Source organism: Leguminivora glycinivorella, chromosome 24, assembly GCF_023078275.1.
Source record: "Leguminivora glycinivorella isolate SPB_JAAS2020 chromosome 24, LegGlyc_1.1, whole genome shotgun sequence".
In the NCBI taxonomy this organism is placed as follows: Eukaryota; Metazoa; Arthropoda; class Insecta; order Lepidoptera; family Tortricidae; genus Leguminivora; species Leguminivora glycinivorella.
The window spans coordinates 5522338-5547124 of record NC_062994.1 but is presented as its reverse complement, the minus strand read 5'-3'; the positions used below and the strand labels follow the sequence as shown (position 1 = coordinate 5547124).

Sequence of the window (24787 nt, the reverse complement as noted above, 5' to 3'; positions counted from 1 at the left end):
ATTCATTAAAAATTCGTTAATACGTGTTTAATTTTATAGTATAAAAACTTCTTAAAGCCGATATAGACGAAAGCGCGGATCCAGGGGGGGGGGGGGTCATGGGGGTCATGACCCCCCTGGAGCCTAAGTTGGCCATACAAATAGACCACGTGACCCCCCCTGGGCACCCGGGCCTTTACCACGTGACCCCCCCCCCTGGGCACGAAGCTGGATCCGCGCTTGATTGCAACTTACTGGTAACTTGCAGCTGGCCTATTAACAATTTGGATTTTTAAGATCAAATTTTTCGTGACAATATTGTCAATTGACCCCGCTCCGCTACTTATAAGACGGGACCTTAGCCCTCGTTAAGATGCAAGTACTCAAATTAAGCAATTTTACAAATGACGCCTTAGAGAACGGCACGAGGACTATATTGGCAGCCTGACAGAGACAGAATGACGTAACTAATAGGAATTTGTTCTTAGACAAGGACACTTGCTTGCATTTTAGTAATAAAACAGATGGTGTTTTTTACGCACTAGTGCGAGAAGTGGTTCATTATAAATATATGTTAGGTCGAAACTTCAGAGGCTCAAGATGTACTGAAAAACGTCGTACGGTGCACGTGCGAAAAGGAAATTCGTAATTCGTGTCGATTTAAAACACTCCCTTCGGTCGTGTTTTAATTTATCGCCACTCGTTTCGAACTTCTTTTTGTTTGCACTTGTATCGTAATGTACTAATTTCTTTCTTTCTTCTTTACTAAATTTGTTACCCATGCCCCTATTTTAAAACGTCCAAAGAACATTATCGCAAGCTATTTGAAAACAGCCATAGCTTGATCGCAAGCATTTTAAGCTTAACTAATTACGCCGTCGGTGGTCTTTACTCTGGGTATTACCCGCCATTTTCTTTTATGTTTTAATTGACGGAATTGTATCATTAACCTTTAAAAAGGCTTTAACACACGAACTGGTATAGGCTGTTTGTTATAAACATTGGTGAGAAGCGTTTTATCCGTAGGGTAAACTGGCCTCATTCGGAAACAGTGAACAGGCATCTTCTGGGCGAGCTCACACCATCGTAGGCCACGTCTTTGCCTTTGGCTTGTGGCCAAGAGTAAGCCCATTTATAATATAAAAAAACACGCCTAATTCGGTGAAACAATCAAAAATCGTCTTTCGGAAATGCTTCAAAGCTTGTATTACCGAATTCATTTTTGGCACGAGCTTTTATCGCCGACTCTACCTTTCTTTCAACAGTCGTCTACTGCTCTCCGAGACGTTTCTAAAAACCCCTCACTCGATGGCGATACGACGTTTCATAACGAGTTCCTATGACCACCTTTCTGCTCCATCATCAGATCAGCTTCATGATACCATAATATTGCATTGTCACGTGATTTACATATATGTGCATTTCGGCGCAATCGGAAACCGGGAAGTGGGTCAAATTTAGCTTCTACGTTTTGACGCACACTAACATACTGACAAGACAACTTGAATAAAAGCTTGTAAAAAACACGATCTACATAGGGATTATATTTACACTAGCATTTGCCCGCGGCTTTGCTCGAGTTAAATTTGAAAATTGCGGAATAGTTCCTACAAACATCCACCCCCTATTTTAGGAAATTGGGGGGTTAGAAAGAGAGAAACAGTAGCCTATGTCACTCTCCATCCCCTCAACTATCTCCACTTAAAAACTCACGTCAATTAGTCGCTCCGTTTTGCTGTGAAAGACTGACAAAGAAACAGACACACACTCAATAACTATTTCAGGTTTAATATTTTACGACATAATAATTATATGCCTAGGAATTTCACGAACTGCCGGATCTTACAATCCGTCTGTAGGCCCAACTGTAGCTGAATTGCGTGTGGCGTCTCGTAACGGGCGGGCAACTGGCAACTATTCTAATTGCCAACACTTCTGTGTACTAGTGACGGTTGAGATATGGTACAAATCACAAGAAACATGCGATCTCAATATTCTCAATCGATTTTCCCTTCAATGAATTCTTAGAACAAATTCTCATAGAAAATAATTTCCATTCAGCTTTGAACACTTGGAGGCCTTGGTCACTTTTTCTTTGTATATGACATTTATTTCAGTTTAATGCATATTTAACACCCAACTTCGCGGCTCGCGAAAGGATTTTATTCGGCCCGCCACCGGTTCAGTCTGTGGTATGTGTTGTTCATCTCGCCCTCCTATAAAATTCCTTCTTTAGGCCCGCAATATTTTTTTCTAAACCCCCAACATAGAATAGTGGACCGATTTTCATGAAACATGGCCACAGTATAATAAAGAGTACTATCGTACAGTATGGCCACTCCCGCTCCCCACTGAAAACGCCGCCCACCCCCTCTCGGTTACCTCACAGTTACCGCCTGTCATGCGAACCGTCAACCTGTCATATGTCACTCATACAAGCATAGTACGCGTTCACCTACACGAGCTTAGACTATGTGCTAGGAACGCGCCTCTTTCATATATTTGATCGCCAGTGTCCGAGGTGTGATATGGCTAAGAACACACCCGACTTACTCAGCTTTCAAACAAAAAAAAACTAAATCTAAATCGGTTCATCCGTTCGGGAGCTACGATGCCACAGACAGGCAGACAAACAGACAGACACGTCAAACATAACACTCCGTCGGTTTTGCGTCAGGGGTTAAAAAGAATGAGCTCTTAAAAAAAAACAATACTAATCCCAGACTAGGGCAAACGTTTAACATAGCAACATTAAAAACCTATTCGTAGAACAGTAGGCTTAGCACATGATTGCCGCGAGAATAGGACGACAACATAAGGACGACACAAGACATAAGGACGGGTAGTCTGTCTCGCGACGACATACTCTTGCGACAATCATGTTCTAACCCTGTTGAGCGGGATAGAATCGCTATCCCTTATGGTTTAGATCGGTAGCAAGACTAGTAAGTGTACCCCTATCTACATAGATTGATGTGTGACTTGAACTTTTCAAAATGGTTCCTACTCTGTCGCCTTAATGACACAGTTACTTCGTGACTTCTTTGTTCATAACCAGCGGAAAAAATCGTTGTATTTTATGACTTGGACCAGTAGCTATTTGTAGTGTACCCCTATCTACATAGATTGATGTGTGACTTGAACTATTTACAATGGTTCCGACTTTGCCGCCTAACAGTCACTGTCCTTAAATGGCGCAAATAAATCGCTATCCCTTATGACTTGGACTCGTAGCTAGTGTACCCCTATCTACGTAGATTGATGTGTGACTTGAACTATTCACAATGGTTCCGACTTTGTCGCCTAACTGTCCCTGTTACTTTGCAATGGGCTTATTTGTCTTTAACATAGGTTTAGGGTAACGTAGATTTTTATCTATCTAGTTCTAAGGGCCAGTTGCATCAACCACATTTGACAGACAAAACATCGTCACGCAGCAGATGTCTATGGAACTTCCCATACAATAAATAACCAACGCTTTAACGGTGACAGACGGTTTGATGCAACCGGCCCTAATAATACGTCTGCTGCCTGACGATGACGTGTCTGTCAAATTTGGTTGGTGCGACTGGCCCTCTAAGGTCATACCAACCTTAAGTCGGCAGCCATTTTTATAGCAAGTCCTTCGTCATAATTCTAAAACTAATATCCATACTAATATTATAAATGCGAAAGCGTGTGTCTGTTTGTTTGTCCGTCTTTCACGGCAAAAGGGAGGGAAGAATTGACGTGATTTTTTAAGTGGAGATAGTTAAAGGGATGGAGCTACATAGGCTACTTTTTGTCTCTTTCTAACGCGAGCGAAGCCGCGGGCAAAAGCTAGTTGTCCATAAAATAAAGCATAAAATTCTGTAAACGTCCTTGAAATATCTTAATTAGCGAGCAAGTTAGTAAAATACGCACAATGGCTAAATTCCCCTTGTCCGCCATTTTGTTCCACTGCGAACTTTATCAATTAAAACTCGGGAGTTCGTAGTTTATTGGACTCAGTAATTAATCGATTATGCTTGGACGATAACATTACGTGGGTAAAACCACAGAATATTTATAACAGTACAAGTACAGAAGGCCCACTGCTTTGATATTCACGAAATGCCGCCTTTTTAAATGCCTACAAAATTCTAACAAAGAAACGAGCCACACGTGCCTGGCGACCGGCTATAGGGTTGCCTATGGATTAAAACGAATTAATACTCAGATAAAATGTTATACTGTTATATTCAAGTCTTTGGTGCTTTCTACGTATAAATACAGTATTTATATGTATATTTTTGTTTAAGTTCTAACATCACAACCCTTATTCAACTTCTCCGTGGGACTTAATCAATAGTAGATCTGTGTAAGAATGTCCTATAATAGTATTTATTTTATTCATGATGTTGATGTCTATTCAACTAAGCATCATTAGACATTCCACACGCGGACATCGCATATGAACCTTAAAAAAAACTCGCGACATAAAGTAAGAATAGAAAGTGCGAACATGCGTTCCGTGCCACCCCTGTGTAGGCCACGAACTCGCGGCCGCCAGCACAGCATGTACTTGTAGCGCGGCGATAGAATCGCGGAGTGAGCCGCCCCTGGTAAAACTCGAATTATGTATTGTTATAGTGAAATTTTAAGATAGTGGGCAATTTGAACCTAAGTTTAGAGCTTAGGCATAATAACAAACTACAAATTAACATCTCTTTTGGTTTTATTTTCTACCAAATTCTAGAAACTTTAGATTTAATTGTGTGTTGAACACGATTATTTGTTCCTGAGGTATAGATATTTTCTATGTACACAAGTATGTAGGTATTTATCTATATAATGTAGGTATGTATGTATTTCGTCGCCTAGCACCCATAGTACAAGCTTTGCTTAGTTTGGGGCTAAGTTGATCTGTGTAAGGTGTCCCCAATATTTATTTATTATTTATCATCCGTTTCCATAGTTTCATTTCATGAGTATTAACTGTCGCGGTAACCGAAGGCAATATTCTCACTCCCCCTTAACCCAAGATGGCGTACAATACGTGTGTTTGTTTCACTCTAACTTAATCTCAAAAGTGTACCCCAATATTTATATTTATACTCATTTATATTTACATGCAAATAAATGAATTATGAATTTAATTCTAAGTAATTGTACATTGGAAACTTTGTTTCTTGATCTTTCAAGTAATTCATTATAGTACGATGCTATTGCACCCAGTTCACGTTTTAAGACTTTTAAGCTAGGAACATACTACGCGGACGTCCGTCGTAAAACGACCGCGACCGCGACCTATCAGTGTGCACGGAACAAAACATCCAGAGAGCCAGATTTCGATCGGACGTCCGTGCGCTCAAGGCCACGTCCGCGTCCGTCGACCGATAGTTTGCACGGTTATGTGTATTTCCATTGTCCAGATTCCCGTCCGCGGTCGATTTACGACGGACGTCCGCGTAGTGTGTTCCTAGCTTTAATTTCTAAAAAAGCTCAAGCCGTAAACGTTTTCCCGCCGGCTAGCTACTCAAGGCCGCTAGCCAAGAATACAATCGCCGCACCAATACAGCACAGCGTGCGTAGTCGAATGCAGAAACGCTCACGAAACGAAACGCTTGCCGAATGGCAATTCTGCGACGCGAAACGAAAACGAAACGCCGCAGAAGGTAGTCTGGCTCTGTCGAGCCAATACGCAAGAGCGATAAAGACAGATATCTACGAGCGTTTCGTTTCGTGAGCGTTTGTGCCATTCGGCTACGTAACCCGTCTTTTTACGGAAACGTACGAACGCGTCATGCTTTTTCAGTAAGTCTGAACTAGCATGACAAATACGAACGTTTCCGGAATAACCTAACCACAAAATTAAAATTTTGAAAAAACCCCCGACCGCGACATAGTAGACCGATTTTCATGAAACATGGCTAAGAACACTCCCGACTAACTCAGCTTTCAGACAAAAAAAATCTAAATCGGTTCATCCGTTCGGGAGCTACGATGCCACAGACACACACACGGACAGACAGACACGTCAAACTTATAACACCCTGTCGTTTTAGCGTCGGGGGTTAAAAATTACGGAGGAAAAGCTTTTTGCACTACATTTAAGTAAGTTTTGTAAGCGGCCACTATTGTTCTTCTGGCTAGAGGCCAGTAATCGATTCTCGCATTTTCCGAGCCATTTGCCGCCGCCATTTTTACTTTATTTCAGCTTTGATGTTTCGTAATGGACTAGTATTGATTTACGGACTGTTACGAATTTTAAGATACTTCAAATACGAGATGGATTGGATATCGTCACTACTTTTAAAAAAACTTGTATCTTCGTCTGTCAATGAAAAGAAAATTGTAGTAAGTATGTATGGAATGCATATAGACTTACTGCGTTTTAACTTTGAGGAACAGCGTGAGATACGAGATTTTTTTAAAGTAGTGACGATATGTCATTTCAAGTGTTAAAAAAGACGCCTTGACAAGAATGAATTAAACCGCCGAATTAAAGTAAGAGGACGTAAGAATAAGTCAGACTAAGGTTTTTTAGGGTTCCGTAGTCAACTAGGAACCCTTATGATTCTATGTCCGTCCGTCCGCGGATAATCTCAGTGACCGTTAGTACTAGAAAGCTGAAATTTGGTACCAATATGTATGGGTATGGGTTAAATTGTGGCATAGGCGAGAGGCTGGCAACCTGTCACTGCAATGTCACAGTTTCGTTTTCTTTCAATCCCTTTTTGCCAAGAGTGGTCCTGAAACGTGAGTAGTTTCATGTGCTCTGCCTACCCCTTCATGGGATACAGGCGTGATTGTATGTATGTATGTATACCGATCGCGCCGACAAAGTGGTAAAATAAAAATAGGAAAAAAATATTTTATTACTTTAGCCCCCCTACACGTAAAGTGGGGAGTTTTTTTTTCTCCTTCCAATCCTAACGAGTTATATATTGTTGGATAGGTATTTAAAAATGAATACGGGTTTCCGTAAATGATTTTTTGATATTGTTAATATTTTCGGAAGTAATCGCTCCAAAAATTTATTAACAAATGTGTCCCCCAACTATCACATTATGTTTGCAAAATCGGAGCGAATCCTATTTATTTTCTAAAAGCGCCTTATAAATTCGTTTCACACGAATGATTTGAAAAGTAAATGTACTCTTCTAATATCTAGTTACCTACACTTTTTTTTCAAAACACTCAGTTTGAACACAGAATATATAATAGTACAAGTACAAAAGGCTCACTCCTTTGATGTTCACAAAACGCCGCCAATTCTAAATTCTTACCTACATTAACAAACGGAACGCACGCGAGCAGCCGAGATTGAATCCTATTGCGCCGCGCGAAGGTGCACCACTGAATAGACCGCGAACTCGCGGCCGCCGGCATGTACTTGTAGCGCGGCGATAGAATCGCGGAGTGAGGCGCCCCTGGTTTGAAGCTACACTGAGAGAAAATACAACCGGTTTTCATGTTCGTTCAACAAGTTTTTTGGTTAAAATAGCGCCTACGTGCTCTTTGGTTCAAACAACAAGCTACTTGTCATTTGAATCGGCAATATATTTGAATCAACAAGTCGATTTTATAAAAACAACCTGACACATATTGTTTTAAACATACGTTTGGCTGATTCAAACGGATAAACCGCAACAAGTTGAACTTGTTAAATTCACAATGCAAATTTCTCTCAGTGTAATCTTCAATCACATACGTACAACACAATTATCTACCAACTAGTTTGCAATCTTAACACGATTTCTTTACAAATTAGTTCAACTGTACTCGAACAATGGAAACTATATCAATTACATTAAACTGTGGGTGGTACAGTTGGTTATAATTATAATCTATAGCTGGAATTGCTCAATCGCACTAATGATAGTGAGAATTGGCTGATTATCAGCAAAAAGTTTAACGGGTATTATTGAAATGAGGTTGGGTTCCGTTAATATAGTACATACCAAAGACATATGTAACTCGGTATAGACGGATAAAGTCTAAGGAAAAAACGTACCTCAAAACCATACACAAAAAGGTACGCTGACCTAGATGGCGATACACCTTCGGCGGACGCTCGGCTAGATGGCGCTAATATTAATATTTGACATTTTAATACATATCAAGCTAAGAATATGGGCTAAATTGTCAAAACTGAGGTTCAAAAGTTTTAAGCTTGTGTCGAGAAACGAGCAGACATGTCGCTTGATGGTAAGCGATCACTGCCGCCCATAGACACCCGAAACACCAGAAATGTTGGAGGTGCGGTGCTGTTTAATGTTATGTTACTTATGTTGGTTAATTAATAGTTAATAACATTTTTGTTTCTAAAAAATAACCATTCGGAGCCGCTGTCCATTTTTTAACCCCCGACGCAAAAACGACGGGGTGTTATAAGTTTGACGTGTCTGTCTGTCTTTCTGTCTGCTTGTCTGTCTATCTGTCTGTCTGTCTGTGTGTGTGTGTTTGTCTGTGGCATCGTAGCTCCCGAACGGATGAACCGATTGAGATTTAGTTTTTTTTGTTTGAAAGCTGAGTTAGTCAGGAGTGTTCTTAGCCATGTTTCATGAAAATCGGTCCACTATGTCGCGGACGGGGGTTTTTTCAAAATTTTAATTTTGTGGTTAGGTTATTCCATACAATGTCATTCTTTGTAAGTCCGTTTTAACATTATCCGATCCGATATAGGATGTCGGAAGGATTTCTATGGAAAAAAAAACAAGATGGCGTCTGTAATGTGTGGGATATCGGTCCTACATCCGATATCGGATCGGATAATGTGAATACGCACTAACGTTCCCGATATCGAGTCACGTATTAAACACTCATGTTACCTCCACAAGACTTTAATAAATAACTACGTATCTCTAGAACATTAGCATGTATTGTTAATTGTCGAAGAAATCTGAACTAATTACTATAACTGTTCGAATTGTCTTCGTTTTTCATTGAAAATAGTCGGTATTTGAATGGAATAAGAGTCGTTATTGCTTGATTGAAGTAATGTCGGTACTAAGAAACGCATGTTGTATGAGTATGTGAGTCAATACGCAGTAAGGGTTAGTACACACTGTATGCTATTATAAAATATTATTTTGATTATTTCGAGAAAACCCGATTTTAAAAATCGCTTAATTTCGTCATAGAATATCTGTCGAAAACTTATTACTTAGGTAGTTATTTTAATTGTACCTGTACCTATACCTACTACCTATACCTACGTATATTGTTGGTAAGTTGGATTAGGGTAATTTCGAATGTCAGAAATGCTCGGGTAATTTCGAAAGGGGTATCTTGATATGATGGAAATAATGGTGATTTTTATGCGACTTTCGAAATTACCCCAATGCACCTTACCTGTAGTCTCTCCCTACAAAACTACTCCGCGCTAAACTTACGTGCCGCTCTTTGTAACACGTTTGAGCTTAAGACAATACAGGAGGGTCAATTCTCCATACAAACGCTCTCGACTATTTCCTCCCTGGTTTTTGAAGATAGAGCAATGATTTTTTCATCACTGATTATTATTATTTTTATCTGTGTCGGACCGTTTTGATATTCTTATTTTTAAAGACGCTAGAGCCCATCACAAATTTTCAAAAACGGCCTCATTGATTATGGCGCAAAAATAGATGTGGTATTCGAAATTGGTAACAATTAGGCAAAAAAAACTAAACGGTCCGACACAGAATAAGTATTTCATTGTTATTCAGATTCTCAAATTTCGTTACTATTAGTTTTGAAGGAGGAAACAGTCGAGAGCGAAACCTCAATTTTAAAGATTTTTTTGCAATATCTTTTAACTGAGTTGTTCTGAATGGACATTTTTTCTATAAATCTAGTTGATAACACTAGTAGAAAGGGGGACTCCTATCCATTTTATCATTTTCGCTCCTGTAGCGTCTTACCTCCCGTGTGCACTCAGCCTTATTTCGCACGGACGTCGGCGTTTCAAAGCCGTTTTCCGAGGCAGATAATAATTCTATCAGCAGTCTATTAATTATTGCCGACAGCCTGATTATGCTGCCACTGTTTAAATACACCGTTGCGTAATTATTCATTATATTACATGCTTTTTTTGTTTGCCCCCCAGTCGAAATTTACCCCGCTGTACCTTATCGAATCCGCCTGAGGCATGGTGCCCATTATGCTGGCGGCATTTCCTCGCTGAATTGGGTTCTATTATTCTATTATATTATTTTCTAATTATTTCATTAGTATTATCATAAATTAAATATAACAAGATCATACCATCCCATACATTAAAATGCGACCGCCTACGAACGCGCTTACACTCCACCACACATAGATGGCGCCATAAAAAAATGCCTTGTTGCCACCGATTATTTTATAGATTGGCATTAAGTGTCAATTCCGAGCCATAAATCTATGTCAAAAGTGACACTTTTTAACTTAATCGAAAGCTACAAGACATTTTTTTTGTGGCGCCATCTATGTGTGGTGGAGTGTAAGCGGGGTCTTAGGCGGTCGCATTTTAATGTATGGGATGGTATGATCTTGTTATATTTAATCTATGGTATTATTTAACAAAAAGCTAGCATCAAAAATTAAATTTTTGACACATGTTAGGTAAATATGAAAGTAAGTTTTTTTAATAGAATTTTTATATATTTTAATTCAACAAATATATAGCAAAGCTCAATATGAAAACATCGATTTAGGCCTGATTTAGACGGCGTGCGAACTCGCATGCGATTTTAGTTACATTGCGGGCTGTTGGGGTTACACAATTTTGCACAGCCATCAAATACCGCAATGTAATAAAACTCGTATGCGAGTTCTCTAAAGGGGGGCTTATTCAACACGTCCTATTCATTCAATTAAATTGTATAAATTTCAGCACCCAAATTTCAAACGACATACGTTCAATGTAAAAAAGCGGCAAGAAGGGAAATCTCCCCAATATGGGGAAAAATCTAATCAAATTAAGGATCATTAGGCATGAAAGTGCGAACTGATAAATATTTAGAGGGGAGAGATGCTGCGGGGGGAAAGGGCGTAAATGGTGAAATGTACAGGATGTTATTCTGAGGAGTTTAAATAAGTATTTTTTTATTTTTTTATACTACGTCGGTGGCAAACAAGCATACGGTCCGCCTGATGGGAAGCGGTCACCGTAACCTGTACGTGAACAAATATGCGTGCCATATATGACCAGTGGAGAAATAAATCATTCTAAATAATTATTGTCTATAAACGTGGAAACATGGAATGCAGGCTGGCAACCAGTCACTGCAATGTCACAATTTGGATTTCTTTCAACCCCTTTTTGCCAAGAGTGGCACTGAAGCTTAGTATTCATGTGCTCTGCCTACCCCTTTATGGGATACAGGCGTGATTATTTGTATGTGTGTACTGTGTATATAAAAATATGGAAAATATGTCTGTTAGTTGAAGTTACCCCACTCTCGAAATTGTCGCGGTGCAACTTATTGGGATGTTGAAAAGTTTCCCAATAAAATAAACACTTAGTTTTACAGTCATTAAAAGTGAAAATAGAACCTTGATAGATATGAATTTATATTTTAGTTAACATTTAAAATATTTAGCATTAAAAATACTTTTTTTCCCATGTAATTTAAAAAATCGAATCATTAAATAGATGAGATACATGTTCGGATTTTTTTTAGCAGGCAGAAATGTCCGCAAACAATACTTATTTATTACACTATGGGTCGGCAACGCGCATGTGACACACCCCTTGAGTTGCAGGCGTCCATAGGTTACGGTGACCGCTTTCCATCAGGCGGACCGTATACCTGTTTGCCATCGACGTGGTATATAAAAAAAACATTTAGAATCAGTTTGTAGTGGAATGATCATTAAATGTGGTTATATTTAGTCATTTACAGCAAAAGTCCTTTCATAAATGCTATAAATTAAGTAAGACCTATAATACAAAAAAAATCTGACAAACGTCTCGCGAATGATTTAAAATTAGCTTAAATTTATGAACCATCCTGTAGAAATCTCTTGCCTTTATAAAACGACAAGAGTACAACAAACACAGATCCATAATGGCGTATATAACACACAATCGTCTACATTATATAACCGTAGTACAATGCCATGTTTTTGAGATGGGGTAGAGACGGCAGTCTATTGAATACAAGTGCGATGTTTGGGGTCTCGAGGGGATAATATTGGTTGTTTAACAGATTGACTTAAACAATATATGTTTGAGTAGATTTGTGCGAAATTGTAGAGGGTAAGTAAAACGAAAACACTGCATTAGACGAGTAATCCATCTGGGGAGTGGGGGTATGAAGTACTAATGAACGCTCCGTTTAAGCTGAAAGAGAGGGACGTTGCTATACCAGTTACATCAGTTTTATCAGAAACTGGTATAGCGGTCTCCCTTTCTCTCGCATTTCGCAGCTCACTGTACAAGTGTACATAGCTAATAGTACATTACGATACAAGTGCGTAAAAAAGGAAGTTCGAAACGAGTGGCGATAAATTAAAACACGACCGAAGGGAGTGTTTTAAATCGACACGAGTTACGAATTACCTTTTCGCACGTGTATCGTACGACGTTTTTCAGTACAGATGAGCTTCCGAAGTTTCGACCTGTTATACATATAATGAACCACTTCTCGCACTAGTGCGTAAAAAATACACCATCTGTACTGAAAAATAATTTTCATCGCCACGTTTAATTTATCGCCACTCGTTTCGAACTTCCTTTTTTTCGCACTTGTATCGAAATGTACTATTATGTAAGTTATAAGTCTAAGGGCCGGTTGCATCAAACCGTCTGTCACCTAAAGCGTTCGTTAAATTTTATTGTATGGGAAGTTCCATAGACGTGTACTGCGTGACTAGGGTTGTAAATAGAAAAAAAAACCAATTTTTTTTTTCAGAGTTGTGAAAAAAAACCGAGCACCTTGGTTTTTTTTCTAAATATGGTTTTTTTTTTCAGATGAACAAATAATACAACAATAACGGTTCTTCGTGAGTTGTAACGTGTTTCAATAACAATAACGTAAATTTTAATTCAATTAACATTCAGTATACAAACGTTTATTGGGGAATCCCCGATGCGGCGTGCAGCGTGGAGGCGGTGGTGTTGCCAATAGTAAATAGTGATAACTACCAACTACATATTTCGTAAATGTTACTTTTATAAGACCATAAATTAAAGTTATTTCATTAAATTCGTTTAATAGTTAACATTAAGTCTAAAAAACCGTATAAAAGTATTAACTACTTTCAAATTTTGAGATTTCGTACTTTAGAAAAAAAACATACTCCAGAAAAAAAACTGTGTTTTTTCACGGTTTTTTTTTTCATGTTTTTTTTTTTTCAAGCCAGAAAAAAAACCGTTTTTTTTGCAACCCTATGCGTGACGATGATGTCTGTCAAGTGTGGTGATTTTCATGAAACATGGCTAAAAACACTCCCGACCCCAGTAATTCATCTTTCAAGCAAAAAACGAAATCTAAAACGGTCCATCCGTACGGGAGCTACGATGCCACAGACAGACAGACACGTCAAACTTATAACACCCCGTCGTTTTGCGTCGGGTGTTAAAAAGTGACCATGTCCATTCTTTACAACTAACACTGAGAGAAAATACAACCAGTTTTCATGTTCGTTCAACAAGTTTTTTGGTTAAAATAGCGCCTACGTGCTCTTTGGTTCAAACAACAAGCTACTTGTCATTTGAATCGGCAATATATTTGAATCAACAAGTCGATTTTATAAAAACAACCTGACACATATTGTTTTAAACATACGTTTGGCTGATTCAAACGAATAAACCGCAACAAGTCGAACTTGTTAAATTCACAATGCAAATTTCTCTCAGTGAAATAATTTATTTGCCAATCTTCCCCAAATACATCCTTTTTCTCCCAGATGTTACTTTGTTAAAAAAATGTTATGGGTAATCGCAGAAAACCGACATCCGTATCCGTAACCAACCCCAACGAGATCATAACCGCATTATTGTCATCATAACCGTATCGTACATTTATAAGATCACGCCCCCAACTCTCTGGAGGCTGCAGATAAGGGTACCCTATAATCATAGACTTCTGATAATAGATTTCGTATTACCAAAGACATATTTAATCCGTATAGACAGATACAGTCTAAGAAAAAAACGCACTTCAGAGCCATACAGAAAAAGGTACGGTGGCCTAGATGGCGTTTTACCTTTGGGGGACGCTGGGCTAGATGGCGCTATATTAATATTTGACATTTTAACACATATCAAGCTAACAATATGGGCCAAATTGTCAAAATTGAGGTTCAAAAGTTTTAAGCTTGTGTCGAGAGATGGCAGTCTATGCACTGTGATTACACATTTTACTTTGACAGTAACTCTCTATAATACTCCATCCTCTTTGGTATTACATATTAGAAGATTAACGAGTACCATTAAAAGTACTCATTAATTTACTAGTTTTTTCCTGCGGCTTCGCTCGCGTTTGAAAGGGACAAAAAGTAGCCTATGTCACTCTCCGTCCCTCAAGCGCGGATCCAGCTTCGTGCCAAGGGGGGGGTCACGTGGTAAAGGCCCGGGGCCCCAGGAGGGGGTCACGTGGTCTATTTGTATGGCCAACTTAGGCTCCAGGGGGGGGGTCATGACCCCCATGACCCCCCCCCTGGATCCGCGCATGCCGTCCCTTCAACTATCTCCACTTAAAAAAATCACGTCAATTAGTCGCTCCGTTTTGCCGGGAAAGACGGACAAACGAACAGACACACACACTTTTCCATTTATAATATTGGTATGCAAGTCTTAATACTCCATCTAGTGATCAGCAATCCCGATTTATTACGATCAACCTAACCCTAAAATCTAACCTTAAACAAACAAAATTAGACTCTAAACAAACGTCATAAAGATTATAATAGCGTGTTTCTAGTGAGTTTAGTGAAAAGTGTTAACACTGCTTTACACTTGCTCAAACATATCTGTAATCTCTTGGGGGTTGGGAGGGTTAATTTTCCAGTGGATTATTGGTAAGGGATGATTTTAGGGTTGATGTAGTTATGAATTTTATTTGATGATAAGTGTACACTTGTACAGGTGTAGTGCGAAAAGGGTTTCCTTCGTATTTTTCCGGAAACGTTCGTATTTGTCATGCTAGTTCAGTCAATGTCAGTACATCTTGTACTGAGACTGACTGAAATAGCATGACACGTTCGTACGTCTCCGTTTTGCTGTGAAAGACGGACAAATAAACAGACACACACACTTTCCCTTTTTAACCCCCGACGCAAAAACGAAGGGGTGTTATAAGTTTGACGTGTCTGTCTGTCCGTCTGTCTGTCTGTTTGTCTGTCTGTGTGTGTGTCTGTCTGTGGCATCGTAGCTCCCGAACGGATGAACCGATTTTGATTTAGTTTTTTTTGTCTGAAAGCTGAGTTAGTCCGGAGTGTTCTTAGCCATGTTTCATGAAAATCGGTCCACTAGGTCGCGGTCGGGGGTTTTTTCAAAATTTTATATAATATTAGTATAGATACTATGGATTTTCTATCACAGATAAGTAAAAATGTCAGCAAAAATGTGCATAAGTCCAAATTTAACTTTGTTTATACTTTTTACAAGAGCTTAAACATAAAATTTAGTGCCTATGTAGGCATTTTATGTTTAAAAAACATGTAGTTATATAAAAATTATTGTGGAAACTAGTAGGTAGTAATAATGAGCGCAAACTACGTGTTTTTGACCAAATTATTAATGAGTCGATGTAGCAAAGAAGTGAGCATCCATATTTATGTTATTAGTTCTGTTTTCCGAAGCGAAACACGTTTTTTCGTCTTATAGCTTAATTAGCTAATGTATTTTGATTCGCCTTAGCTTAGCTACAGCTTAATTAGCTTGGGATTGTAAAACAAAGTTTACCAACCTGTTTTAACGTAAGATTAGAGAGATATAAATATTAAAACTGTACTACTGACTACATACTTAGTCGCTACAGCGGGCCGATTTTTGAGTCACGCGTTCGAATTCAGAAAATTGACACTGAAAATAACAAGCAAGTCACCGTTTTCAACCGGTATATTAGTGACAAAATCCCGTATGCGAGATTCAAAAATCGCCCTCCTGATATTAAGGGTCCCCCCACATCTAGCGTCTCGCGAGCGTCGCGTCGGGCCAACTGTATGGGCAAAGCCGACGACATCGACGCGGCGTTTTTTTTCCATACAGTTGGCCCGACGCTACGCTCGCGAGACGCTAGATGTGGGGGGACCCTAAAGCGCACAATGTTTCGTATTTTCATTTTCACCCCCGACACAGAATACATATTAGTACAACCCCCGACGCAAAAACGCCAGGGTGTTATTTTTATTTATTTATTTTTATTTCTGCTATGATAATTTACGCTAGTTGACGTGTGAATGACGCTAGATGTCACTACAAATAACTTGCATTTACTGATGTATGGATTTACAACTCTTCCCTTACTTATTCCTCTATGGTGAGTATATATTAGGTAGATAAACAACAATAGCATTGCGTAGTTATACAGTACTCACCGGAACTGGGCCGGTCGCTGTACCGCGTGCAGTACACCCAGGCTGGCCATACCATTGGCCCGTCACCCGACGTCGTCCCTGAAATGTGACGATGTTACAACACTGCTCTAGTATACAATAGATTATGTACCTACGTACCTGGTTACGTACTATCAGCTGTAAAAGTGCATGGAGAAATTATGAATGAATTCATTTATAAATTCGCCATACACTTTGCAGCTGATAGTACATAATTTGTAATGAACTGGTCCCACCAAAAGCTAAATATATTGTACATACATACATACATACAATCACGCCTGTATCCCATGAAGGGGTAAGCAGAGCACATGAAACTACTCAAGTTTCAGTGCCACTCTTGGCAAATAAGGGATTGAAAGAAAACGAAACTGTGACATTGCAGTGACAGGTTGCCAGCCTCTCGCCTACGCCACAATTAAACCCATACCCATACATATTGGTACCAAATTTCAGCTTTATTATATTGTTTACTCTTAAATTTTGAAAGACACATACCAGTGGTTGACCCAGAATTACTCGCACTATCATCCCCCTTCGACAAGTCTATCGCCCCTCCCTTCTCCCCACTCTTCACCTCGGGCACCCTAACCTCCTCCTTCGCCTCCTTAACCTCCTTAACCTCCCTCTTTTTCCTCTTCATCGGGTCAGTTATCCTCCTCCCGAAGTCCGCTTTCAAAATATTATCTATACTAAACTTTAGACTCTGACTCATGAAGTCCCTAGACTCATCAGGAGATTTAGGAGTCATATAGTTTAGTCTTCTATTTTCATCTGTCCGCGCGTTTCTTAAATCTTGTGTCTTCCGAGCGAAATTTAGATTAAATACTTGAGGGTTCATTAAACTCGGCGCTGGCCGAGGTATTGGTGCTTTTAAATCCATGATAGGATTCTGAAATAATAATGGCTGGTTTAAGAACATCAATGGATTTGGTGTTATAGGATTCGGTCGTAAGATTAAAGGCTGGTTCATTGTTAGATTCTGACTTAGCTGTGATATTGCGTTTAAATGTGTCTGTATGTGTTTAAAAGATGTAAGTCCCTGTTCTTTATCGTTGTTTTCATAATTGACAGGGGCTTCGTTTCCGACGGATAACACAGTGTCATCACTACAGCAGGAATTATCATCGTCTACGCTTATTTCTGCTCTTGATTCGTTAGTCTGATTATCGTCATAGTCGATTCTAGGGCTGACACTTTCGGAGTTTCGGGAATCGTTATTGTCATTTTCTTCATAATTGGGAGTGTTTTGGAGGAGTTTATCGGTTGAGAATACATTCTCAGGGCTGGTGCGTTCTTTCTTGAGGACGTTGTGGATTGAGAAGGCATGTACGGGACGTTCTTCCTTATCTTCTTCGTTAAAGTCGGGGGTGACAGTGTCTCTGGTTGTTGGGGAATATGGTTCTTCGTCACTCTCTTGTATCTTCACACGGGAGTCCTGCATGTGTGGCGTTGATACCGCCGCCATTTTTGTTGGTGGTTGTTACGCCATCTGTTGACAAAAATCAGGAATTAATTTTAAAAACTGTTTGGACCTACCACACTTATGATACTGAATAGATTAGGGTGCGTTCTTCAAACCAAATGTCATCCGCGTTAACTAGTACAGGCCATCGAATGTAGCTTTTTAAAAATAGGCTGAAGTTATTAAAATATGCATTTTTTATAATGTTTTTTGAGTTGGATATTATATTTTGATTTTCTTGTGTATATAAATGATGTCCTTGTGTATATAAATGATTTGCCATGTCTTGTAAAGAACAAATGTGAGATAGTCTTATTTGCTGATGATACTTCACTAATTTTCAAAGTTGATAGGCAACTGAGTGACTATAGCCATGTGAATGAAACTTTGAAGGAGGTACTAGAATGGTTTACAGCAAATAACTTGCTCCTTAATGCCAAGAAGACGAAATGTGTTAAATTCTCTTTACCCAATGTAAGGAAGACAGATACTACCATCACGCTGAATGGCGAAAACCTGGACCTTGTCGAGAATACGCTCTTTCTTGGTCTTACTTTAGATTGCAATCTGCAATGGGGTCCTCATATATCTGCCCTAGCAAAAAGGTTGAGCTCTGCCGCGTATGCCGTAAGGAGAATTAGGCAATTAACTGATGTGGAGACAGCTCGCCTAGTTTATTTCAGTTACTTTCATAGTGTTATGTCTTACGGCATATTGGCCTGGGGAAAAGCAGCAGATATTCAAACCATCTTCGTTCTCCAGAAACGGGCAATACGATCTATCTACAACATGGCGTCACGTGACTCACTGAAGGAACGCTTTAAGGAGATAGACATCCTTACAGTAGCTTCACAATACATACTAGATGTGATAATGTATACTCATAAGAATATAGAGTCCTTTAAGAAACTGTCAGATATTCATAGTTATAATACACGGAACAAACATAAGCTAGCGGTTTCCAAGTTTCGTCTACAGAAAGTGAAGAAATCGTTCCTGGGAAACTGTGTAACATTTTATAATAAGGTACCCTTAGAGGCATGGGATCTGCCCTTTACTTCATTCAAGAAGTACATAAAAAGTGCACTTCTCAAAAAGGGGTACTACAAAATTGATGATTACCTGGGAGATACTACACCATGGCCGACTATCCAGGCTCAAAATCTGTCATAGTTTTGCTAGCAGTGTCCCGGGGAGACATTGTGTCATGCTTAAGGCGCTGTTGCTACTGGCTGTTTAAATTATTGATCCTTATTATTGTATAATTATAATTTGGTATATATATATATTGACTTGTTGAGTACATACTAGTTATGTATTCTGTAGAATTAGTTGGAGATTGCTAGCTTAACAGTCTCTTGACGTGAAATTTGTATTTCATACGCATTTTTTTTTCTATTTCTAGTTCTTTTGACACTTGGAGAACCTTTACACCTCCAAATTTTTATTTTTTATTATATCCCATTAATTATAATTGACTGTGGGGACCTTTTACATCTCCCAAGATCTTGTTTTCAATTAAGTCAATTTAAACTATGTAACATACAAGCACGGAATGTTGTGTCTTACATCTAGGTATACCGTATTCACTTATTATTGGAATATTTAATACAGCCCGGACAGCTTGAACATGTCATGCTCGCTAAAAAGTCTTTGCTTACGGTGACGTCGTTGATCGGGTCGCCACCTTCCCGAATGAAGGTTGAGGGAGGCGATGGCTGAGATGCGCGCCATATTCGTGAACGGGTGCTGTTTGTGAAGACCGGTCTGTTTCAGCTAATAGGGGCTATGCTATTCTATGTAACATTAATTTTGAATGAGATTACGTTGAGGCACTCTGTTCGGTCCTTGTTTGTTTATTTTTCTTTCTGACTCTTGGAGACCATATACATCTCCAAGGAAAAAAGTAGATTAAGTATACATATTTTTTTTTCCTTTGCTTAAGACAACAAGAGTCTTTTACAACTCTAAAGTTATTTTAGTTATTCGGTTTTTTCTTCATGTATAATTTTTTTAGATGTACTTTGACACTTAGAGACTCTATACATCTCTAACATCTCTTATTAATAATCATAATAGCTTTGTACTTTGTATAATTTCTTGTGTTAATATTTTTTTTTTATGAATACTTTTGCTTATTAAATTGTATCTTGTTTTTTTTTAATGCATGTTAAATATAAGATGTAATGTTTTGAAAAGAAGTGGCCCGCCGAGTTTCTTGCCGGTCCCATAGTGGATACCCTCCTCCAACTGAGGGGGGACTGAAATCTTCTCGAGGCTGAGGCGTAGGGTTAGAGCCGGCGTAGTTTTATTTGACGTTCATAAGCGCATTGTAATATGCCTACTTGGAAAATAAATATTTCATTTCATTTCATTTCATTTCATTTATTTACAAAAATCTATTTGGGCCAGATAGCATCCTTCGAAAACAGGCAGTGCAAAGAAATCGATCGACGCATCGAGAACGCCTGGAAGAGCTTCTGGTCCATGAAGACGCTAATGAAGGGCAACCTTCCACTGACACTAAAGCGCAAACTCGTCGACATGTGTATCCTGCCTATCCTAACATACGGCGCCCAAACTTGGTCATTGACGGAAGCCCAAAAGTCCCGACTCAAGATTTGCCAGCGAGCAATGGAGCGCAGCATACTCGGAGTCCGCAGAACCGATCGGGTTAGGAACACCGAACTGCGCTCCAAAACTGGTATTGTAGATGTGGGTGTTAAGTCTGCAAGGCTCAAGTGGGATTGGGCAGGACATGTCTGCCGAATGCATCCAGATCGGTGGGCCAAATTGGCTACCGACTGGACACCACAGATTAGCCGGGGCAGAGGTAGGCCAAAGAAAAGATGGCGGGATGACCTCGACGCATTTTGCAGCGACTGGCCAGAGCAGGCGGCAAATCGTGATGAGTGGCGGAAGAAAGGGGAGGCCTTTGCCCAGCAGTGGGACACAATTATAGGCTAGGAAAAAAAAAATTACAAAAATACATATGAGAGTTATGGTTTTCTGATGTACACATGATTTATCTTTATTTATTGAAATCATGTGTATTAGAGTCTAATGAAAGTAATGAAGTAAACTATGTGGAAGTATAAACATGGTTGTAAATTATTTATATAGATTAGATTGACATTGTGTGATGACTTGATGAGCATAAATATTTGTTCCTGAGTCATAGATGTGTTCTATATTTATAAGTATGTATAAACTATAAATATCTTTGTCCACGACACAAACCTTCTTGAGCTTACCGTGGGACTCAGTCAATCTGTAGGAATGGTCTATAATATCTATTTATTGCAAACACATCATCATTCCCTTGCCCTTTTCCCATTATTTGGGATCGGCGCAGCAGATCATCTTCCTGCATTCCTCTCTATCAGCCGCCATTTCGATACTAATACCTTTTACTCTCATATCATTGTTCACACATTCCATCCATCTTTTCTTAGGCCTTCCCTACCATTGTATCCATCCACCATCATATTTACCACTCGTTTTATAACATTGCTTTCATCTCTCCGCATTACATGCCCATACCATGCTAATCTACTTGCTCTCACCTTTTCTGTTACTGGCGGTTCTCTCAGGCTTCCTCTTATATACTCATTCCGAATCCTATCCAGTCTTGTCACACCACAAATACATCGCAACATTCTCATTTCATTCACATGCAGTCTTCTCTCATCCTTCTTCTTGATGGCTCACTTCCATACAGGACGACAGGTTTTTTTTTTAGTATAAGTAAATAGGTAGACGTTTGACCACGATCACACCTGATGGTAAGTGATGATGCGGTCTACGGTGGAGCACGCTTACCTATGAGATACCTATTTACTCTTGCTTTAAAGAAACCTGGATTGTACTCATGTGAAAACACAGACTCAGGCAGGGCATTCCACTCCTTGGCGGTTCGCAAAATAAATGTTGAATAACAGGTCGGATAACAGATTTATAAAAAAAATCCCCTTCAGCCTAAGAGGCATTGGGGGATCGCACATTTGCCTGTGACCTGTCGCCATTTCATCCGAACATGACACATAGCCAATACAATTAGTGCAGCATTATCCTATAACTCTACTAGACGTAAGTGATAAAGAAACCTCTCGATAAATGACACAAAAGTTCAAAGCCATCCTTACCATAAATTCTTAACCCATATCTTAAACTATGCCAAAAAAACACTCTAATGATCGCATAGAAATTAGCACAAAACAACCAACGCCAAGAAATTGTGGTGGTGATCACAACAAAACGATTCAATACCCAGCTTAACACTTTAACTAACTAACAAACTAAAACTAACTTAAACATACAGAAAATAAGACTGAAAACTTGGTCGTGGTCGGGAACTGAACGACTTAACCCGATCCCACTTCTGACCAATTTAAAAATGCGAATGAAATCATCTTTAGTGCTTTAAATTAAAGTTTAAATTAGTAGAACCAGCTATATAGTTTAGTTGGTACAAAGATTCCAAGATGGAGTTCTTTATTTAAAGGTTAACTCTCAATCGTTGTGTTTAAGGTTCAATTTCAATCGTTAGAACGCGAGAGTAAAGTTAACATGAAAACAATTTCACAAATACAGCTGCTTTTAAATTGTTGAACCTTAAGTTAAAGGAATAAGGTGGAGTTTAATAAAAATAACGGTAAAGATAAATTGGTAGACAGATTAAGCGAAATGTAAGGTCTTGCGCAGCTTCGTGTGTGGTCCCGATCGGTCTGGCACGTTGCTCTACTTCGATTTATTTTGTTTGAACGTAAATAAAAATAAATTATGCTAACGTGGTCTGGTAAATAAACTGGATGAAATGGCTATAAAATCGCTGCAAATAAATGTAACATTCTACCTATAGCTAAATGACCTTATATTTCATATGCAATAGAGTTTTTTCAGTATACATGGTGTTTTCTTTTTGCACTACTTTTTGTAGAGTAGGTAGTACATTTTTGTCAGGTCGAAAGTTTAAAGTGATATTTATTTATTTATTTATTTCAAAAATAGTGATACAGCATGACAGTATTAAATACTAAATCACTGCAAAACTAAAAACTAAAAACAAGTACAAAACATTTTTTATACATGATAAACTGTTGAAAGACGTACATCCATCCTCTCGCAGAACCTCAATAATTCATCGCGCACAGCACTTCATCTGCCAGCAAATAAATCGCACTCAGGTGCTGATGCTAAGAGAGCATTCAGGAGGGGCAAAGGGCGAACAAGAGGGGATTTTCTGTGAGACACGGTTCGTGATACTGGGCCTACAAATAAACCTCGATCACGAGGCCGGAAATTGACTCTGGTCGGCATAGGGACATAAAGGCGCAGTAATTGCGCTACGAGTTCAGGACAGTCTGATTCACCTCGTAAGACGCCACAGGCTGTAGTGAGATGCTTAAAATTTCGTCTTACCTCTAAGGAGTTGAAGCCTAAACAACCAAGCAAATATTTGGTTGGATATAAAAAGGGGTAATACCCAAACTCTTTTTTATATAAGAACCGGAAGAACACTTTCTGTATTCTCTCCAGGAGCAGGATGTAGGATGCCTCATAAGGATTCCAAACAGAGGAAGCTGCTTCAAGCTTACTACGGACTAATGAAGTATATAGAAGCTTTACAGTATTCGAGTCTTGAAAATCCCTCGCGTTCCTAATAATGAACCCTAGCCTCTTGTAGCAGTCACGAGCTAATGTTATCATATGCTCGTGGAAGTTTAGATGCGAATCGAGAATGACGCCCAGATCGCAAATAGTGTCAACCCGGGGTAATGGCTCCGATCCCAGGTAATATTCATAGTAAAGCGGATGACGAGCCCTGCTGAATGTCATAACGGCACATTTAGAGGCATTAAACGTCAGCTTATTTTGGAGACTCCATTGATGCACTCTGTCCACATCTACCTGGAGAGATACACAATCCGAGACCTCTTGGACACCGTAAATGACTTTGAGATCATCAGCATAAAGCAAGCACCGGGCAAATTTTAGAGTTGTTGCTAGATCATTTATCATGATTCCAAAAAGCAACGGTCCAAGTATCGAACCCTGGCTAACACGCGAGTGTGAAAGGTTTTAGATACGAAACAGCCGTGTTGCACATACTGTTTCCTGTCACCCAAGTAGCTCGCAAAAAATCGGAGCAGCTGATATGACTATGTACTGAAAAACGTCATATGATACACGTGCGAAGAGGGAATTCGTTCTTTGTATCGTAATGTACAGTAGGTATTATTTTTTCAGATTTTTTCATGGATACGACCTTATTGCCCTTGAATATGTGGACATTGTAGATTAGAAAGCCACACATACATTACCCAATTTCATTTTATACACTGTATGTTGGACATGTAAACGTAAATTGCGCACGTAAACGTAAAAAAAAAACTTTTTTTGCAACAGCTTTTTAAGCCTCATTATAATAAAACGATTTCGTAAAACCACTTTATGTAACCATCACAAAAATAGTAATTCGTAGATTACGAATAACAGGGACGTAAAATAAACAAATACGTTTTTATCGGTAATCAAACGGAAACAAATAGTGTAATCATGTTTAATAGCTTCTTTAACTGTTTAGTAGTTTCTTGTGTTTTTTCTGGATTCGTTAACACGTTCACTACGGCATCGGGTCGAATGTAACCGTTGTAGAACTTTCCTTCGGTGCGAGAGAGAATTTGCTGTTCCGTACGCTGGTGCGGGATAGATATCTCTGGATGTAGCAAGAGTAAAAAAAGGATAGGTAGTGTTTTGACAATGTCTATTGGAATGTAAGCAATATAGTTAATAAAATAGGTATCGGTTACTTTCGACCCCATGCCGACCAGGGCGAAAAAATTTTTC

General features: G+C 39.1%; 1 protein-coding gene across 3 annotated transcripts in view; it reads right to left on the bottom strand.

The window, feature by feature from the left end:
- Positions 1-24787, bottom strand: part of LOC125238606 (homeobox protein invected-like) — a 119675-nt gene that overhangs the window by 53466 nt on the left and 41422 nt on the right. For all 3 annotated transcript variants that reach the window (XM_048145959.1, XM_048145962.1, XM_048145960.1), the window contains exons 2-3: positions 16972-17965; positions 16456-16533 (exon numbers count right to left, since the gene is read on the bottom strand). In XM_048145959.1, the coding sequence (XP_048001916.1) occupies positions 16456-16533; positions 16972-17941 (1048 nt within the window). In that variant the 5' untranslated portion in view covers positions 17942-17965. The remainder of the gene's footprint in view (positions 1-16455; positions 16534-16971; positions 17966-24787) is intronic.